This window comes from Lepus europaeus, chromosome 2 (genome assembly GCF_033115175.1).
Source record: "Lepus europaeus isolate LE1 chromosome 2, mLepTim1.pri, whole genome shotgun sequence".
In the NCBI taxonomy this organism is placed as follows: Eukaryota; Metazoa; Chordata; class Mammalia; order Lagomorpha; family Leporidae; genus Lepus; species Lepus europaeus.
The window spans coordinates 168,606,428-168,628,004 of NC_084828.1; the positions used below are offsets into that span (position 1 = coordinate 168,606,428).

At 53.6% G+C, this 21,577-nt stretch overlaps 1 protein-coding gene across 2 annotated transcripts in view; it reads right to left on the reverse strand.

Moving 5' to 3' along the window:
• The window catches only part of OSBPL10 (oxysterol binding protein like 10), a 302,134-nt gene that overhangs the window by 190,516 nt on the left and 90,041 nt on the right, over window positions 1-21,577 (reverse strand). For both annotated transcript variants that reach the window (XM_062215708.1, XM_062215700.1), the window contains exon 2: window positions 4,278-4,453. In XM_062215708.1, the coding sequence (XP_062071692.1) occupies window positions 4,278-4,453 (176 nt within the window). The remainder of the gene's footprint in view (window positions 1-4,277; window positions 4,454-21,577) is intronic.

Sequence of the window (21,577 nt, forward strand, 5' to 3'; positions counted from 1 at the left end):
GAAACCCAAAAGCCAGCTCCTTCCGGTGGGCCAAGGACAAGACCCAAGCAGGCCGAACTTACGCCTTTTATGTGGGTGACAAGCGTTAGCTAAATTTAGCACTGGTAATGACTTTATGCAAATAATAAAACTTTACATTTGCTCTTAAAACAGCTGAGGTGTAAAAGTCCAATTAGCAATGCAGTAGCCAAACGAGATGGCTCACCTGTCCAACAGGTTGCATTTTTCTTATGGGGGAGGAGTGGGGGGGGGGAGGACATTGTGTCACTTCATAAACCACAGCCGGCCGGCAGCGGTAGGGGGCACGGGGTGCTATTAAGTTGTTCACCTGCTATTGTTTCTGCTCCGACAATTTATTAAGCAATAACCAGCAAAGCCAAGCCCAGAACCTTATAAATCTCACCAGCCGGAACGCACGCCGCATGAAATTTCCCAAAGAGACTAGGAATCTTACCAGGTTTCCGAACAACCCAAACGCTTTCTCTTTCAATGACAGGCGTTTTTATTTCACAGGTATTCGGACTGCTTTATAAATTCTGCAAATATGATTTCTTGATAGAAAATAAAGACCCAGTAGCTTATTCTATCTCTTGGGTAGTGAAGCCGAGCCGAACAGCAGAAAATGGACCAGGCAGTGGGGACTCGAGACCCTTAGTCTGGCCTTACAGTGGCACCTGTTTCAGCAGGGGGACACACAAGGGGCCTCTCTTGGTCCTGGGGGCTTACTCGGGCAAAGAAAAGTGTTATAGGAGAAGGTAAGTTACCACCCGTCCCCCAGGACCTCACACATAGCACCTTCCCTCGGGCCTGGAAATACAGAGCGTGTGTTCTCATTTGGATTTTTGTTTGTTGCATTTTGCTATTTCCTGCATGGCCCAGCAGTCACGTCGCACCACTGCACCCTAGGCTGGCATTCCCACGCAATGAGTGTGCACCGAGACCCAGCGCTGCTCTCCCCGGCCAGGCAAACCTCCATTCTCGGGAAGCAATGGGAAGAGGAGGCAGCAACAGAGGGACATCAACCCCGCGCCTGCAGAGGACTGGCTACAACCTGCAGAAAAGAGCCCTAGACAGAGGGTGCTGGAGAAACAGTGGGGGCACCGCACTAGGGCTCTTAGAAGGCTTGTTTTTGTCCTGGGATGGCAGAGCCCACATCGCACCGTAGCAAAGAATCATCTAGAAGGTCACAGCAAGCAGGCTGAGCTCATCTTACAAAGCTTCACCAGTCCTCATGTCCAGCCCTGCACTAATGAGAATGAGCAGCTTCTCATGCCCACCCCACCTCCCCATCCTGCTGCTGTTAACATGAGGTCAGAGACGGCTGGCCTCTTGCATACACCCGTCTCCTCGCATCAACTCCTGTGTCTGCTGAGCTGTCTGGCCAGCGAGGAGCAGCCCGGGCCTAGTTTTAGCAACAGGAACTGGTGAGCCAGCCAGGGGACGGAGCGCACACTCTGAGGGGTCTAGCCCTCACGGTAGTGGAAGAAGGGGGCACACTGACCCCCCTGGCTGGGACTGCAGGGCCCCCCAGCAGCTGCCAAGACTCATTTTATCTGAGGGACTCTGCTGCTCTCTCTCCCTGCCACCACACCAGCTGCCCTTGAACACCTTGCTAGTGCAAAGAACTGGTACTCTGGGGAGGGAGTGGGCTCCACGGTTGGCCGAGTCCAAGCGGTGTGCACACCAGGCACCCTCCATCCCCGATGTTCGGGCTTGTTTCCCGTATGGACGGCGGGAGGGAAGACTGAGACCACTGTCCCAGCCCCTCCACGAGGAGATCTGGTGTAGAAAAGTACTGTGTGTTCCCACGAATTGCTTCCTCTCTGGTAAAGTATGGGCGACTCAATTTCAGTTCCACCTAAAAGCCCTCTGGGGCCCTATGCTAGCCGATGAGGCAGTCTCCAGCTACGATGGCTGACGAGTAAGTGGGGATGCTGCACAGCTTATATATGTGGATTCCAAAGGACAAGGCGGCCCAGGGCTCCCTCGGATCTCACAAAGCCAAGTGTCATCCTCCACGGATGTCCCCGGTACAACTGACAGCGGGGAACAAGTGTCACAAGAGTACGGCAACAAATAGCATTTCTCCAACGATTTAAGTGCCAACCGGAAGCCCTGAACAGAAGACATCATATTCCATGCATGCAAGAAAGTCCGACTCCTTTGCTGGAATAAACATTATTTTGCAAACTCAGTGCTCAAGTAATACTTTTTACCCTGCAGGTCCAGCTGAGATGTTGATACGACAACTGGAAACTGCTTACTACATTTCCACTAAAAATTAAGGTTGCTTAAGGTCACTAAGAATAAAAAAAGAAAAAGCCAGCGCCACGGCTCACTAGGCTAATCCTCCACCTGTAGCGCCAGTACCCCGGGTTCTAGTCCCGGTCGGGGCACCAGATTCTGTCCCGGCTGCTCCTCTTCCAGTCCAGCTCTTTGCTATGGCCCGGGAGGGCAGTGGAGGATGGCCCAAGTGCTTGGGCCCTGCACCCGCACAGGAGACCAGGAGGATGCACCCAGCTCCTGGCTTTGGATTGGTACAGCATGCCGGCCGCAGCACGCCAGCCATAGCAGCCACTTGGGGGGTGAACCAACGGAAAAAGGAAGACCTTTCTCTCTGTCTCTCTCTCTCACTGTCTAACTCTGCCTATTAAAAAAACAAACAAACAAATAAATAAGTAAATAAATAAAAAATTCTAATTGATTAATGGTAATTTAAAGAATAAGATTTTTTAAAACCAAACCATGACAAAAACCACTGTCTTATGATATACCTCAAGTGTGTACATGTTGTATGTCACATCTACTGAGTAAGAATCCCTTAAGAGCTCTTTTTAAATTGACTTTCAGATAAATGAGCACACACACATTAAAACCACTAACCTCGCCCAAATCCCTTTTAGTTCATGAGACTTAGAGAAATCTTAAGATATTTTAAGTTTGTTGGTAAAAGATGTCTTCAAGTTTGTTAGCATGTGTGCGCCTGAGGCTGCTGGCCTGGTAGGATTGCATTCTGGCTACTAAGTGTTTAAGATCATAAAGATCAAAACTTAACCTAAGACCAGGCTAAAGTACAATGCAGCATCCTGTGTATCAAGTGGAACAATGTGACTTTTAAAGGATGACTATGCTTATCTGTTTCCATAAGTAAGCCGAGTATAACTGCTAAAAGTCAATTGGGTAAATGTAATTGAGATAAATCTAAATACAAAGAACTCTTGGCTTAAACTCTATAGAAAGATAATATCTCTGTGTCTGTTTTGTTTATGTTATACTTCCATAAATGGTTGATATGACAAACCAAGATGAGTATAAAGTAACTCAGTTCTATGCTCTTTTATTATTAAAGTTTTTTTTTCTCCTAGAGATTTTTAAAGGATTGTTTCAAAACGCAAATTCAAGGAACCAGTAGGTAGGGGAGAAAGAAATAAAGGAAGCTATCAGCATGGAATTGTGTTTTTGGGAAAGGAAGCTACAGGGTAGGAAATGTTCTGGTTGAGGGAAAAGCAGAGTCGTGCTTGTCCTAACACCGAATGACCGATGTCCCACAGGGCCAACGGCTGAGGGAATCTAAAGTCCATAGAAGGTTCCAGGAGATGAATCTTGTGTGAGATTAGCTTGGCCGAGAGTCGACGGGAATTCTTGAGTTTCTAGAAGCCAAGCTTTAATATCAAAGGTACACTGACGTAAAACGAGAACCTGTTCCCCTGTGTTAAAGCTGCAAGATTTACTGAATATTGATATGCTAGTACATATTTATGAGAAGTATTGATCTTTACAAATCTGTTTTCAATTCTTAGCTTTTCCTGGTTGGAGAGACTTCCGCTCTAGCTCCCAGGCAGCTCAGGCGGAGTTCTCTTCTCCTCCCTGGTTCTGACAATAAAAACATTTATCTCAGAAGCTTAGGATGATACAGTAACTCGACTCTCCCTCCTGGCTGGCTCAACAACTGATGTCGCCAAAGTTAGACCCAGGCGCCTGCCGCTGAGCAGCCCACCGACCAGAGACAAGAGCCAGTACAGGGCTTCCTCCTGTCCCTCTGCATCAGCTCTCGTGTCCAGCGAGCTGGCTGCCCAGTGCCAAGTCGCCTGGGCCTGATCTTAAGGCATCAACCCCATGGCTAAGAGGGGTGGTGTCCGTGTCACCAGTGAGCCCTCCAAACACCGCAGATTGATAAAAGGGACTTATTAGAGAAAAATCCAAAAGCAGACAGCCACCCCGTGACACCTGTAGGTGACGCCCACACAGCCGCCCGCAGGGTCACCAGGAGCACGCACCTCTCAATCTATACATCTCTCCGCTGGCAGAATACACGACCAGCATGTGGGGGGCTTCGTCGCTCAGCGACACGATGGCCCCGGACAGAGACAGCACGCCTCGGGGCTTCTGGTGTTTGCTTTGCTCATTCACGAAGTACTGCAGGACGCCAGCCTCGAAGTCCAGAACAAAGTACCTGCGGGGAGAAACCAGAGCACGTGACTGTCCTGCCCCCGCCGACCCCATGCAGCAAAGCATCCTCAAGCCCACACGAGGCGCCCAACCCAGCAGGCTGGAAACCCCAAGTCCCTCCCAGAGGCCCCAGGGACATCAGCCTGGGCGGGAAGAGCGCTCAGGATTCTTAAGGCAGGACGGAGCTCGCCACAGTCTGATGTGGGCAAGGGCCAGGCCGGAGCAGGTGTAACGTCCACCACTTCGCCTGGTCCCACGGACACCGCATTGAAGCTCAGAAGGGCAGACCAGAAGCCGCACTGCCCCACCTGCCTCTGTGGGAGCCACCGGCACGCACGAGGCCTCTAAGATCAAGTGCACCAACACCGGGCGCCCTGGGGACCTGGTGCCACCTGCCAGGGACCTCAAGGGGCATCTGCTGCCCCCTGAGCACAGGCCAGCAGGCTCTTCCGGAAATTCTTGACACCAACAGGCACGAATTCTCTCTGCTCTGGGAGGCTGTAACACTGAACTCAGCATCCGGGGAAAAGAGGGCCAACTGCAGATGGCCCAGTAACAGGAAGTCTATGCAGCCCGGCACCACCCTGTTTCTCTCGTCATCACCTATGAAGTGATTTCCCTCCGCTGCTAGGACGGGGATGTCGTCATGCGCAGCTCAAACTCGTCCTGTGGCCTTGGGCCTCTGCCTTCTCGCCTTACACTCCACATGCCCTGGCCTCTTCATTCCTCCCTCATCCTCACCATGTTACTTTCTGCCACAGGACCTTGGCACATGCTGCCCCAGCTGAAGCAGTTGCTCCAAGCGTGCTGTGTGAATTGTGATGGTGCACACATGGTTACCAGCCTCAACAGCCTTTCTGGAACCTGCCCTGCATCTGGCTCCACGTCAATCAGCTGGACTCATTTCACTCAACGAGTCCTTAATTACAACCTGATGGGTGTGGGGAGGGGCTCCTGTCGGATCCCACAGTGCCCCATCCACGCGCCGAGGCACCCGAGCAGGCCCCTGGGGACACAGAACGGTGACTGCAGAAGCCCAAGTCAGCAGGCCCTGTGCTGTGAAGCCACCCTGCAGCTCATTTCCCAATAGCATGACCATCCAACAAACTCCAACCTCAACCAAGCCAACTGCTGTGCCTTAACAAGCCAGCTCCCAGGGCCGGTGTTGGAGGAGCAGGTAGAACCTCACCTACAACACTGGCCTCCCCCACAGGCACGGGTTTGTATCCAGCTCCTGGCTGTTGGGAAAGCAGCGGAAGGTGGCCCCAGTGTGTGGGCCCTTGCACCCCTGTGGGAGACCCAGAAGAATCTCCTGGCTTTGGCCTGGCCCAACCCTGGCTGTTACAGCCATCACCACAGTGAACAGGCGAATAGAAGATGTGTGTGTGTGTATGTATGTGTGTGTGTCCCTCTATCATTCAAGTAAGATAAAATGTAAACAATTGTTCAAGTCAGCTTTCCAGTCTTCGGGCCATCGTAGGAGAGAGGCCCCGCTGTTTGCCTCTCTCTGAATCCAGGAAACACCCAGTGGTGAGACCGAGCGGGGACTGTGGTGCCCTGCCCTTCACCAAGGTCAAGGCTGGTGGCCGCAGCCAGATGTTCTTCCACTTTCAAGATGACTCAGAACCACGAATAACACTGCCTTGCTTACCCCCCCCAACCCCGATCCAAGGCGTGGCCCCCTCTCGGCTGCCCATAATCAAACTTGGGCTTCACAGGGGCAGCTCAGCTTTAAATCCGGAGCTGGACTCGCTGGAGAAACCTCCCCCCTTGGACCTCCCCCCAGTCTCCACCCACAAACACTGGTGTGCAGCAGACTCCCGGGTCTGGACCAGGGCCCCTCCCCTTCTCGCCATGTTAATGTCCCCTGGCCAGGCCAAGCAGCCTCCTCAGTGGCGCTGGCCCCGCTGGAGGTCTCCACCTGGGTGACCAGGTGAGTGGAAGGCCGAGAACCGGCGCCCGTGGAGGCGGGATGTGTGCCCACCGGGCTCGCTGCCCGACACTTTGCAGCTACTCGGGGCACACTTGCTGTTGGAACGAATACAGCAAGATCTGACCAGATCCCACAGCTCCCCCTCCACGCACCAAAGCACCCGAGTCAGACAATCAACTCCGAGAACTTCAAAACCCTGTGCACCTTGGAGAGGGACCCAGCGACACCGACACAGGTCAGTACCGTCCACACAGCCGACTCGGGCGGTTTGCAGTTGGACTATCAGACCGCACCGCCTTTCTGTCAATGACACCGCACCTCGGTAGGTGCTGGGATAAAACCAGACAGCGGCGTAGAATGAGGAGAGGCAGCAGCATGTCCAGGGGACCCCCAAGGGGTGTGATGCTGTGCCATGGCCACAGATGGACATATCCCATTAACTATGAGGGGCGGGCACTCAGCACAGCAGTTAAGTGGCTTCCTGGGACACACGTATCCCATTGAGAGCGCCTGGTCCAAGTCCCAGCTCCCCCACCTCTGATCCAGCCTCCTGCTCACACACACACAGAGAGAGGCAGCAAAGGAGGGCGCAAGTTCTTGGGTCCCTGCCACCCATACGGGAGACAGTCTGCGGCTCCTGGCTTCACCCTGGCCCAGACCTGGCTGTGGCAGGCACTTGGGGAAGAGAACTAACAGATGGAAGATCTCTTTCTGTGTCTGTCCCTCTGCCTTTCAAAGGAAGTTAGAATTGCAAAACTAGTAACTGTGGTTTAAAAAATTGCCTTTCAACTAATACTAATTATTTTTCGAATGGCAACCGAACTGTTAGGTCATAAATACATACAAAGCTGTTTGGAGCCAAGCTCTTAACACACAAGGCCATTGGAAAATCCTTTAAGCTTGAAGCACCACCACCCCCCTTTCCCAACCTTGACCTAATCCACCCTCATGGCAACCCAACAGGCACACAGCACTCCCCTTGGACAGGTGTCCCGAGGCCCCAGGCCCAGCTCATCTGCGTCCGACGTCCAGGTTTGGTCCAAGTCAGCAGTCATAAGCTCCCCTTTGATTCTCATTCCAGTCTGCCCTCAGCACCTTCTCCGTGTCCTTCAAGTACTTTGCTCTCCATACCTTCCTGCGCCCACCTAGCTAAGAAAGCTGGCAGCACCAATGAGACCTGGCAACCGAGTTCCCAACTGCCCCCTCCCAGGGGTAAGGCGCAGCCACCTCGTTAGCACACCACTGCCCCTGTCTCAGCTACCCCAAGCTGCAACCTCTCTGGGAAACCTTCCTGTTTTAATTACCTTTCCACGTGGCCTGGCCATGACTAGTTACCCATTTTCATACTCCCATCTCCCAAGTCACTGCAAGAGAGATACTTCTGGGTCTCATGAACACCAGGCCCATGGTATCAAGACAGAAATACGTGTCATAGGCCGAGGCTATTCCAAGGGTGGTCCCTTGCTCGGCACTAGCTAGCAACATGATGTGGCACCTGCTGTAAACTCTCGCCCCCTCCCCCAAAACCTGCTGAATCTGAGCCTTTTTGGGGAGGAGCCCCGTAAGCCATGTTTTAGCAAGCTTCCAGGCAATTCTGATGCGGGTGAGGCTTAAACACATCGCCAGCTTTCTTTGTCGGGAGGATGTGATGGCTGGACTACCAGCAGAATCAGGAATGGAGACAACCCCCAAGGCGACTTGGGAGTCCTACTGCCATGGCTTGAACAGGGTATTGCTCTCAACTTAGGGAGACAGTGAAATCCCAAGGTCACAGGCTGGATGAGGTCCAGAGGGTGGAAACTGGATCCAATTACGGTGCTTCCCAGGTGGGCTTCATGGGAGGTCCTCAGGCCCCGGGCAGCACCTGCTCTCCGGCCCAGCTGCCCTCTGCTTCCTGGCTCACCGTGGGATCCCTCCCCTCATACCTCCTCTGGCCTCGCCTGAAGGCAGAACCAGTGGCGCGTGTTCAATCTTGGACTGTGAACCTCCAAAACTGTGAGCCAAAAAAAATCTCCTTCCTTCCTAAGTACTTGTGTTAGGTATCTTGTTATGGTGATAAAAAGCTGACTAATTATGGGTATGAACAAGGACATTCAAGGGAAGGAGCACCCTGGGTGTTGCCGCCCCTCTTCCCCCCCCCCCCAATACCAGCTGGCTGAGAATGCCCCGCGTGGAGTTCCCACAGATGGACAGTTCAGGAACTAATTAGCCCACTAAGCTCGAGACCACTGTAGCAGCTGCCTGAGACCACCAAGTACGCTAAGACTCAATTCCTGTTTCTATTTTCAGGTCCTTTATTTGACATTTGCACCTGGGTCTTTCACAGGGCTAAAAGCCAAACTCCTTGAATGAGAGCAGAACCAGGGTCACTTCTGAGCTGCCCACTGCTGGGTCATTTAGGCGCTGGCCCTGCCTCCTCTTTGGGGCTGGGTGTCTTCAACTAGACCCCGAGGTCAGGTCACGGCAGACACTGCTTGTGGCCAGTCACAGCACTCACAGTCACCCTTCCCAGTGTCCCGGAGATGAGGCTCCAGCCCCAGCACCCTGTGCCCCCTGCACACCCTGGGCTGCGCGCTCTGCGGTTACACAGGGGAAGGAGGAAAGCAAGGCGTAACTTTTCAGACAAGACAAAAGCAACCTGCCCTCAACTTCCTCCACCTCTCCACCCACTCTGTGCCCCTGACCGGGATGGAGAAAGGCGTGCCTTGCTCCTGCCTGCATCTAACCACCTTTCAACCGGAAACCAGCTGCTTCCCCCTCTCCCTGAGCTTCCTAATGTAGCACGTTCAGCCACGCAGCTACACACTGGCAAAGGACATCGCTCAGAAGCCGCACACAGAAATGAACTGAACGCTTTTTTTCCAGTAAGGATGACAGAACAAACCGATGTCACATTAGCAGGCGACGAGGACACGCTAATGATTTTTCCTAACACCTGTCTCAACCTGACACATTAATGCTGACCTCCTGTCTCATGGGGAGCAGGGGCACGTTCCCCCGGCCCTGTGGAGCCGTTTAAATGCAAATGCGCAGGTTTGGACCGTGGGCACTCGGGAAGGTCATCAGTAATTTACTCCTTGTCTAAAGATGGTGAAAATTGTTCTCCTATTTGGGAGTGAGCTGATTCAAACGTGCCACAGGCTACAAGCAAAGCCTTCTTTCACCGTGGCCTTTGAAAGTCCTGTCAGCTTGTGGCACAGACAGCTAAGAGCTGCCCATTGGGCATTAAAAATCCTGTTGGTCCCATCTCCTGGGAGCAAATAAATGAAACCGGGCTCCCTACAGGTCATGGTTCCATCGGAACCACTGCTTGGAGCCTGCAGCTGTATTTGAAGCGCACAATTTTCCCTCTGAATGGGAAAGTTCACCATATTTCTGCATTAGGAATCACTAAACTGAGTGAAATAGACAAAACGCTGAAACATTCTTAAGGGTCTTCCTTATAGACAAATGAGTAATGCAAACCTAACTCAGAGTTGTTTTTTTTCATTAGTATCTTGGAGCTGTGATGTACAAGTTGACTGCTGTGTAGGTGAGCTTAATTATACAAGAAAGCATGTTTTCTTTACTGTGTTAAAAATTGAAGAACGTGCTGGGGGCGGGGAGCAAAGAATGAGCAGAGAAGTCCAACTCATGAAAAACATCTTGGTTATTACCGGGCCGGTGTTTCTGGTGGGACCCTGGCCCAGGCCTAGAGCTGGGGGCTGTAGCAGCCGGCAGGCCCCTCCTGGGAAGGGACAAGGACCGGCCACAGCCTGCTCCTCCCCTTCACGCTAATCCACGGCTTCTGAGAGGCGCACACGCACTCACGTACACTCACTCCTGCACACTCACACGGGCTCACCCCTGCACACTGTGGCACACTCACATATGCTCTCGGTGATACCACATCACACTCATACACTCACACCTGCACAGTCACACTCACACAGGCTCACCCCCACACATGGGCACCCATATGCTCTCGGTGACACCACGCGCACACACTCACATGCACTCACACCTGCACAGTCACACTCACACAGGCTCACCCCTGCACACCCACACTCACGTATGCTCTCGATGATACCACACACACGCCCATCCACTCTCACCTGCACAGTTACACACTCACACAGGCTCACCCCCGCACTCACATATGCTCTCTATGATACCACAACATGGTCATCCACTCTCACCTGCACAGTTACACACTCACACAGGCTCACCCCCGCACTCACATATGCTCTCTATGATACCACAACATGGTCATCCACTCACACCTGCACAGTCACACTCACACAGGCTCACCCCCGCACTCACATATGCTCTCTATGATACCACAACATGGTCATCCACTCACACCTGCACAGTCACACTCACACAGGCTCACCCCGCACTCACATATGCTCTCGATGATACCACAACATGGTCATACACTCACACCTGCACAGTCACACTCACACAGGCTCACCCCCGCACTCACATATGCTCTCTATGATACCACAACATGGTCATACACTCACACCTGCACAGTCACACTCACACAGGCTCACCCCGCACTCACATATGCTCTCGATGATACCACAACATGGTCATACACTCACACCTGCACAGTCACACTCACACAGGCTCACCCCGCACTCACATATGCTCTCTATGATACCACAACATGGTCATACACTCACACCTGCACAGTCACACTCACACAGGCTCACCCCCGCACTCACATATGCTCTCTATGATACCACAACATGGTCATCCACTCACACCTGCACAGTCACACTCACACAGGCTCACCCCGCACTCACATATGCTCTCGATGATACCACAACATGGTCATACACTCACACCTGCACAGTCACACTCACACAGGCTCACCCCCGCACTCACATATGCTCTCTATGATACCACAACATGGTCATACACTCACACCTGCACAGTCACACTCACACAGGCTCACCCCCGCACTCACATATGCTCTCTATGATACCACAACATGGTCATACACTCACACCTGCACAATCACACTCACACAGGCTCACCCCTGCACACCCACACTCACGTATGCTCTCGATGATACCACACACACGCCCATCCACTCTCACCTGCACAGTCACACTCACACAGGCTCACCCCCGCACTCACATATGCTCACAATGATACCACAACATGGTCATCCACTCACACCTGCACAGTCACACTCACACAGGCTCACCCCCGCACTCACATATGCTCACAATGATACCACACTCATGCTCATGATGATACCACACACACACACACTCCTGCACTCACACTCACATATCTGCACACTCATGCTCACAATACCACACACCCACGCATGAACTCACACCTGCACATCCACACACTCCCATATGCACCCAATGACACTCCCACACACACATCCACCTCAAAAACACATAGGCTCTATATCAAGGATCTCTGTGAGTGAGACCCCTTGGAAAGAAGGGGCCATCAAAGAAGGAGGTACCTTTCTCTGGAGGGAAGAGAGAACTTCCACTTTGACTATGGCTTTGTCTAAACCCTGTAGGAATTTGTCAACTCAAGAGGTTTCCATAGCCTTGGCAGCTCATGACAAGAGCCTCGGGTGATCACTGACGTCATAAACAAGAGTGTCAATTGTTAACAACAGGAGTCACTGTGCACTTGCTCCCCCTGTAGGACCACTGTGCTTAATGAGTTGTACATATTCTCACTCACTGGCTACCACACCCCCACGGTGCCATCCCATGCATCTGCGTAGGGAGCTCTGTTATCCAACCCCCACCTGCCTGACAGTTCCACCAGAGTCCAGGTCAGGTTCTCCAAGTGGACAAGCACACACAGGCTTACTTTGCACGGGACCCAGAGCGCACCGCTGCCATCCACCCCCCAGGTCAGAGCAGAGTCACCAAAGAGCAGGCTGGGGCGGGCAGAGGGCAGCGGCTCAGCCATGCCGACCAGCACGAAGGAGGACTCCACCAGCCAGACTGGTCCCAGCAGAAAGCGAACCATGCCACCTGAACCCCCAAGTGAAAATTCAAAGGACGGGAAGCAAGGGCCTGGGAAGACGCGGTCCCAGCCCTCCCCCTCGCCACCTCCAGACCCCACTAAAGGACTTGACCAGGGCAGACCCAGACTGGAGGAAGCAACATGGCGCACACTGACTCCCGAGGGCACGGGAGCCTTCCGTCCCCTTCTTCCCACAAATGCTGCAACATCTTTTTTTTTTTTTTTTTTTGACAGGTAGAGTTATAGACAGTGAGAGAGAAAGAGACAGAGAGAAAGGTCTTCCTTCCGTTGGTTCACTCCCCAAATGGCCACCAGGGACGGAGCTGTGCTGATCTGAAGCCAGGAGCCAGGTGCTTCCTCCTGGTCTCCCATGGGGTGCAGGGCCCAAGCACTTGGGCCATCCTCCACTGCCTTCCCGGGCCACAGCAGAGAGCTGGACTGGAAGAAGAGCAACCGGGACCAAAACCCGGTGCCCATATGGGATGCTGGCACCGCAGGTGGAGGACTAACCAAGTGAGCCATGGCGCCAACCCCAACATCACAAATTTTGAGAGCAAGAATCTCCACGTGTCTCAAACTCTCAAACTCCCCCACTCCGGAGGAGGTAGGAGCGGGGAGTCAGCAAAGCCAAGTGTACTTGTGAAAGGATGGAGGGGCAAACCATGGGTGCACTTTCCTGAGGTCACCTTAAGCCTTCAGAATCCGTATTGCCCGTGATCATTCCCTGAACCCGTCTCACCTCCCAAGGTCAACATTTTTAAATAGATTTATTTTTATTTAAAAGGCAGAGAGACACAGAGACAGACTAGGAGATATGGTCCATCTGCTGGTTTGCTCCCCCAAATGCCCACAACAGCCAGGGCTGGGCCAGTCTGAAGCCAGAGCCCGGATCTCAACCTGGGTCTTCCACGTAGACGGCAGGGGCCCAAGAACTTGAGCCATCACCTGCTGCCTCCCAGGGTGTGCATTAGCAGGCAGCTGGATTGGAAGTGGCGTGTGGGTGATCCCGTGAGACAGCCTGCCTAGCCCATGCAGTTAGCCTGACTGCTGGCAGGCGGCGGGAGCCCCAGGCACATTTCCCCCCACCCCGCCTTCTGCCAATCAGGTAAACTGCTCCCAGGCCCACCTGCAAAGCTACATGACCTTCAAGCTGATTGGAGAAACATAGCAGCGCTAACACTGGCTTCATCCTATAGAATCAGTATTGCCCCGAATTAGTTACGCCCCCTCTGCCTGCCCTTTAACAAGTGTACATGGTGGTTAATAAGGCGGACATGTTCACCGAAGCCTGCCCCTGGTGCTTCCTGTGGAACAAGACCATTGCCCTGCTCTCCCCGACCGTGCGGGCCCCGCAGGACGAGCCCGCAGTGGAGCAGCCGGGACTCAAACCAGTGCTCAGCTTGGATTGCAGCCACACCCAGAGACCAACAGATGGAACTCCTCCGGAAGATGCCCTCCCTGGAGCTGCGGGGCTCCCGTGAGAGCTGTCTACACACCCCCAGGGGGCCTTATTGCCCGGATGGAGTGGGTGTGATGAAGGAAAGCCGGTTACACCACCCCTGAACCTGGGGACAGAGGAAAAGACAGGACTGCTCCACCCCTCAGGGGGCCTGGTCACCTCGGGAGAGCTCCCGTGAGGACACGTCTTCTAGAATTTCTCTCCTGGTAGCTGAACTTCCTGCCAAGGAAGATGCTGGATCCTACCGCCAAGGCACGGCCCCTCCAGGCAAACACAAACCTGGCCAAGCTTCAAAGTCCAGAATCTTCTTTCCTCTGGGAACCTGTGGCAACGGCTGGAAAACGCAGCGGTCTTCTTGCATCTCCCTGCTGCCAGCTACGCGTCGGTGACCCGAGGGTCCCAACGCTGCCGCCACCACTCTCCAGAACGGACTACACTGTCACAGGGCCCTCGGGCTCATCACCACAGGACACACACATGCACTACCTAAGCATTGCATTAGAAGGCGAGTGTTATTCAACAGTCAGGTGCATGAGGGCCAATCTCAAGTGCATCAAGAGAAATGGATGCAGTGTGTTCTGTCTGCACGAAGGCCACTGTGCCCGGCCTCAGGCATCTGGAGGTTATCAACTGAACCCTGTACAAGGATTTACTGGGCACTTTCTGCGCACTCCACACAGAATTAGTGCATGCTTGCCTCACAGCATCCTAGGAAGCAGCCGCGAGTATAACCCCTTTCTCCAGGTGCAACCTTCAAGCACAAAAGGATGGCAAGTCGACCAAGATCTAACGAGAGGTTGTACCCCAGCAGCTGGCTTCGCAGCCGAGCGTTCTAAACCATCCAGACACTGGGTGTTGACAGGGCAGACGGGGCGTTCCGCACGCTCCACAGCAACGCGTAGAGCACGCACACCTAGGCACGCAAAGAGAAATGCAACCCGGCAGGCACTTAGCCTAATGCTCCAGTCTCAGAGTGCCCGACTCCAGCTTCCCAACAGCGCAGTCCCGGGGAAACAGCAGCAGCGATGGCTCGAGTAAGTGGGCTCCCCACACCTCATGGGACACCCGCGTCGAGTTCCCGGCTCCGGCCCCGGGCCATCGCAGGCATTTGGGGGATCAGTGGGTGGGAGCTCACGCAGTTTCTTTCTCCACTTCCCCCCACCCCGCCACCTTCCCCTCATTTGCTTCTGCCTCTCAATTATAAAGACAATATAATCATACCAGGAAGTTTTACAATCACCTAGAATTTGACAGATCTGCAGAAAACACACATTTATAGAATATAACCGCAAGTGTTTACATTTTAGAATTTAAATCTTACAAATAATTATGAACTCCTATTTTTCACTGGACTTTTTAAATGTCCGTGATGGGACCCGCGTTGTGGCTTAGTGGGTTGAGCTGCCGCCTGCAACACCAGCACTCCACCTGGGTGCTGATTCATGAACCGGTTGCTCCACTCCCAATCCAATTCTCTTCTAATATACCTTGTAAAGCAGTAGAGGATGTCTCGAGTGCTTGGGCCCGTGCACTCACGTGGGAGACCCGGATGAAGCTCCTGGCTCCAGTATGGCCCAGCCCTTGCTATTGCAGCCATTTGGGAAGTAAACCAGTGGATGAAAGATCTTTATCTGTCTGTCCTCTAGCTTTAAAATAAATCCTTTTTTTAATGTGCGAACATATTTTTAGATATCAGTTAAAGCTCAGATGAGGTGAACACCTGGCCGAGGGCTAAGACGCCAGCATCCCGTATTGAAGAACCTGGACTCATCACTCAGCTCCGCTCCCAGCCTCCTGCTGTACACACGGGGAGGCAGCAGCTGAAGGCTCAAGCAGTTGGAGCCCTGCTGCCCACGTGGGAGACCTGCATGGAGTTCCCAGCTCACTACACCACAGCACTGGGCCCCCCACTCCGAACTTTGATACTAGCCAGGCTGCGTGGCTCCTACCGAGCCATCCCAGCATTCTGGCTGGAGGGCAGACCAGCACACCATCAAAGTGGCCGCAAGACCAGCAGGTGTACTGGAAGACCCGACGCTCTGCCCCAGACTGGCCAAGGATTTAATTGGGAGTTCCAACAGGTGAGAAAAATTGTGGGCTGGACAGCAGCTCCATCTATCTCCATCCATATATCGCCCGCAGCTGAGCACAAACACAGTGATGACCAGAGCAGGCCACCTCCCACATATCCCTGGCCAAGAGAGCCTTGCTCCTGCCCAGAGAAGACTGGTGGACAGAAAGAGCCAGGGCAGGCATGACAATGGCCTGAGATGTGGACATGCTCCCAGCCGGCAAGCAGGTGCGGCAGCAGCAGGGTGGACGGCTTCCGGGCCACGGTGCGTGGCCGACCTCTGGCTGAAGGCCAGGCACACACATGCAGAACCAATGAAGAACTCCCACGCCTCAATCACAAGGCAAGTGACCCAACAGGCAAAAGGTGTCCCTTCACTACACACGAAAAGATGCGTATCGTGAGTCATGGTTTGCATTGTTAAATGCAAATTAAAACCATTGCACACCCACTCCAACGGCTGTGATAAAAAGAGTATAACAAAAGGTGCGGATGTGGGGGACCAGGACCCACCTACGCTGCTGGCGGGAACAGGAGGTAGTACAGCCACTTGGGGAAGACGTCAGCTCAGCCGACAACGCAGCAATTCCAGTCCCGAGAGGCCACTACACGGAGATGGGAAGGTTGTCCGTGCACGTGGACGTGCAGGGCCGTGTCATCCCAGTGGCCAGAGACCGGAAGTAATCCAAAGCTCCATCAACTGGCACAGAGATCAACGATGTGACCCCAGCACGCCATGGAACACTCGGCGTAAGAAGGAAAGACTGCCAGATCTCTACCCAGGGGCGAACCCCAAAATACCCCAGCAAGCGAAAAGCCAGGCTCAGGGGACTACACATGGCCTGACCCCACTCACGGGAAAGGCAGAGGAGAGCGGGGTGGGGTGGGGTGGGGTGGGGGTTGCCACTGTACCACAGCAGCCCACACTGCGGGCCTGGCGACTCCGCTTGCAATCCAGCTTCCTGCTAACATGCCCGGGAAGTCACTGGATGAGGGCCCGAGTCCTTGGGCCCTTGTGACCCACATAAAAGACCTCTGTCTCTCCCTTTCTCTCTGTCACTCTGCCTTTCAAATACATAAATAAATGGCTTTTTTTTTTGTCTTTTTTTTTTTTTAGATAAGTTCAATGGTGATCCGTTCAATGGTGATCTGGCGGGAGAAGGATGAACTGTGAACTGGTCAGGATTTTTTCCTTTCTTTAGGTGTTAGAAATGTTCTCGGGGCCGGCGCTGTGGCACAGCGGGTAAAGCCGCCACCTGCAGTGCCAGCATCCCATATGGACGCCAGTTCAAGTCCCAGCTGCTCCACTTCCAATGCAGCTCTCTGCTGTGGCCTGGGAAAGCAGTAGGGGATGGCCAAGTCCTTGCGCCCCTACTCCCGCCTGGGAGACCTGGAGGAAGCTCCTGGCTCCTGGCTTCAGATCGGCACAGCTCTGGCCATTGCGGCCAATTGGGAAGTGAACCAGCGGATGGAAGAGCGCTCGCTCGCTCTCTCTCTCTCTCTCTTTGCCTCTCCTTCTCTGTGTAACTCTTTCAACTAAATAAATAAATCTTTAAAAAAAAAAAAAAAAAGAAAACACATGTTCTCAAACTGACCTGTGGCAGTTGCACAACTAAAGTCACTAAAAATAACCAACCGTACCCTTCCCATGAATGAACTGAATAGCGTGTAAACCACACCTTAGTAAATGTGTTCTTAAAAACCCCACAGTGTTCCTGGCAACGGTCTAGACCAGGGTGGGGGTGGCAGAAAGACAAGGGCCCAGGCTGGCTGAGCCAGGGTCCGTCTGCGAAGGCGGCCTTTGAGACCCTGTAAGACTTGTCCAGGAGATGCCTCTTGGCAGCTGGACAGGCAGACCCGGAAATCCTCTGAAATAAGCGGCCACCCAGGCCACAGATGGGAAGAGCCCGCAGGGAGACAGGAGAGAGAGCCCGGCCAGACCCCGAGACCCGAGGAGCTCCCACGTGCAATGGCGGAGGCAGGAAGGAAAAAAAGCCCAAGGCTGGGAGAGAATAAAGCTTGCGAGAGGAGAGGTGAGTGCGGCTCAAATGCTAACAGGCTGTCCGGCAGCAGGAACTGGCGCGTGGCCTACTTCCAACCGCGCGCGCGCGCATCTGTTTATTTCCAGCTCCGGGAACTCCCAGGGCCCCCTGTGCTGCCAAGCAAACCTGCTCTCCATGCAGCAAGCCCGAGAGCCAGGAGCAGCCCGTCCGTGTCTCCCGCACACTCACTGCCCAGCCCACCAGCGAGTCCCCGCACCCGCACCCTCTGTGCCAGGGGGGCAGGGACCTGGACGGGACCCTCAGCTCTGCTCTGAGGTCTGAAGGCCTCTGTGGCAGAGATGGCCCGCACTCCATAAACCTGAGTGCCTGTTTTCTCTCCCCAACTAAGGGAGCCCAATTTCTAGCTGGACACAGTACACTATGCCAGCATGCATTTCCCAACCTTCCCTTCTCCTAGACCTGGTTGGTCAACTGAGCAAGTTCTAACTGATGGGGAACACAGGTGTAGTTGTATTATACTCCCTTCCTCCTCCACCTGCTTCCTGGAAGAGGGATGTGATGGCTGGAGCTCCAATACTCCTCTAGGGCCATGAGGACATGCCACATCCTCGGGATGGTGGTGCAGAGTTGGAAGGAGCATGAGTCTCCAATATCTGTAGAATCCCTAATCCAACCCTGAAAAATGTTGCTTCCAGTCTCCTTTTATATGACAGAAAAGGGGGAGAGGCTTTTTATAACTCCCAGTCCCCAGCATGCACTTGGAGCCATTAATTCGGAATCTTGGGGTGGGGTGGCGTCCCGGGCACTGGCATTTTATTACGGCCCCTCAGTGAGGGCAATGGCAGCCAAGTCCAAGCTCTGAGGTTGACTGTACGTCCAAGTGACCATCACAGCTGAGCACAGCTCCCGTTGAGCCCAGCCAGGGGCCCCCTCGTCCTGGGCCGGCTTCAGCATCTTCAATGTATGATGTTACGGTGTGTGCGGCTGCCCTACACCCGGTGACCGAGCCTCCCACATGTGGAGGACCCCCTGGGGAAATGACTCGCAGCTCCCCGCCCCCTCCAGAAACGTACAGGGAGGTGAGAAAAGTTTCGCGGCGTTGACCAGTGAGCAGAAGCACCCACTCATGGCACAGCGGCGATTCTGTGTGGGAACCAAGCGCATCACCATTAGGGGAAAGCGAGCCGATTCCAGAGAGAACTCCGCGGCGGAAAAGCACTCAGTAATGGCTAGAATAATTCACATTGCTGCCAGCTCCTCCATCACACACACACACACACACACGCACGCACGCACGCACACACAGCTCCAGACAGGACACTTAGCGCCCACATTTCTTATTGATGACAACAGGAACAACGCACATTCATTTCAGGAAACTCAGACTCACAGACTGCCTGACGGCTGGAGGCACGAAGCACTCCCCACCGACCACAAAGCTTTCAGAACACCAAGTCCCTTTAGAAAGGCGTGACGACAGCCGTCACACTACATCACGCCGTGGAGGAGAGAGCTACCGTATCGTTTCTGCAGCTTGCACCCAAACACAGTAATTACCCACCCCCCACAAAGACTGAGTGAGACCCTGCCCTTGAGCCGAGGACCTAAGGGAATGGACGCTGCCTGCCTGCCCGCTGCTCCGTGCAGAGGCTCCTGTATTGACGGAGCTCTGAGTCCAGATCGCCGCTTCCAGTTCCGGACACGGTGGAGAGTCAGCACACTTCCGGCTCCTTCCTGGGAATGCAACCCTGGAAGTGCCACGTGGGTGGCGCCAGGGGCTGCTCCGGGAGGGACTGGCTCCAGGAGAGGCCTCCCGCTGGGCAGCCCGAGTCACCGCCAGCTGCACGAGGGCACCAGCTCCAGCGGGAGAGGCTGCCGTCCCGACAGGGCCATCGACCGGAACAGGTGCACCTGCACCGGGCCAGGCAGCTCCTGCCCAAGCCCCCTCCCGCTCAGAGCCTCTCCCCTGGCCACGGCCAGGCAGAGTTCAGAGACCAGGGCCAGTCCTGGGGGTGCCAAATAAGAACATACTGTTCATTCATAGGAGCTAAGCCGTAACTTTCAAATGTCTCACCATTAAAAAAAAAAAAAAAAAAAAAAACCGGAGGTGACAGGTAGGACCCTCAGCTGATGTAACTCATTCCACTATACTATAGCATGTATCAGCACACGCTGACCCCTTACGACGTGAATTAAAGCTACCATGAATTTACAAAGAGATTCTCAAGATGAGTAAAGCAACAGACTAGAGAGCGCCCGTAAGAGATACCCATCATCCCAAGTGGAGCAAGGTCAGAAGAGAGAGAGAGAAACGCAGGAGACACGTTAGGAGATCGGAGATGGAACGCTGATCAAATCAGTGCCGGCAGACAGAGAGCAAAGAAAGGCAGGGCCACACTGCAGGAGATGGTGGCTGCGCATTCCCCACACATGCACGACAAAGCACATCACACTCACGTCTACACCCGCCGCAGGGGAAGCAAGAACGCCAGACAAAGACCGTGAAAGCAGCCCAGGACAAAGCTCTGACCCTGCACAAAGGGACAAGCAGAGGCCAGCAGGCTTCTCCAGGGGAACAATGGGACCAGGACTGCACCGCACCCTGCCCAGAATTCAGAGGGAGGCGTCTGCGTTTGAAACTGTGCGCCCATGGGGCTGGCGCTGTGGCGTAGCGGGTAAAGCTGCCGCCTGCAGTGCTGGCATCCCATATGGGCACTGGTTCAAGTCCTGGCTGCTCCTCTTCCCATCCAGCTCTCCGCTGTGGCCTGGGAAAGCAGTAGAAGATGGCCCAAGTTCTTGAGCCCCTGCACCCATGTGGGAGACCCAGATGAAGCGCCTGGCTCCTGGCTTCAGATCGGCACAGCTCTGGCCATTGTGGCCAACTGGGGAGTGAACCAGCGGATGGAAGACCTCTCTCTGCCTCTCCTTCTCTCAGTGTAACTCTTTCAAGTAAGTAAACCTTTAAAAAAAATTAAAAATAAATGAAACTGTGCACCCAGCACAGAATGTCCTTTAAAAGCGAAAATGTGGGGCATGGGCGTGTAGCCTGGCGTTAAGATGCCGATGTCCCACAGCCCAGGGCCTCGACTCCACTCCGGGCTCCCAACTCCTGACTCCAGCTTCCTGCCAGTGCAGGCCCTGGGAGGGGCACATGATGGCTGGAGCACTTGCATCCCTGCCACCCATGGGAAACTCGGATGAAGTTCCCCGCTCCTGACTCTGGCCCGTCCCAGTCCCGGACACTGTGACCATCTGGAGAGTGAATCAAAAGATAGGAGCCCTCTGTCGCCCTCCTCACTTCCCTCTTCTTCTCTATGCCTCTCAAATAAATAAAAAATAATTTTGAAATTTTAAATTTAAAATGAGAATGAATTCTCACCTTTTACAGTTATGCAAAAACACGGTTCAGCACCAAAAGGCCTGCACAGAAGGATATCTTTATGTTCTTTCGGAAAAGAAAACCAATCCCAGAAAGATACTTGATGTGCAAAAAGAAATGACAAGTAAATAAAATGGTAAACACAGAGGTAAATCCAAACAATGTTGTCTGTATAAAATGATAAAGAACTAAAATAATGACCAATATTAGCATGTATGGGGCTGGCACTGTGGCGTAGCAGGTTAACCCTCTGCCTGTGACACAGCATCCCTTATGGGTGCTAGTTCAA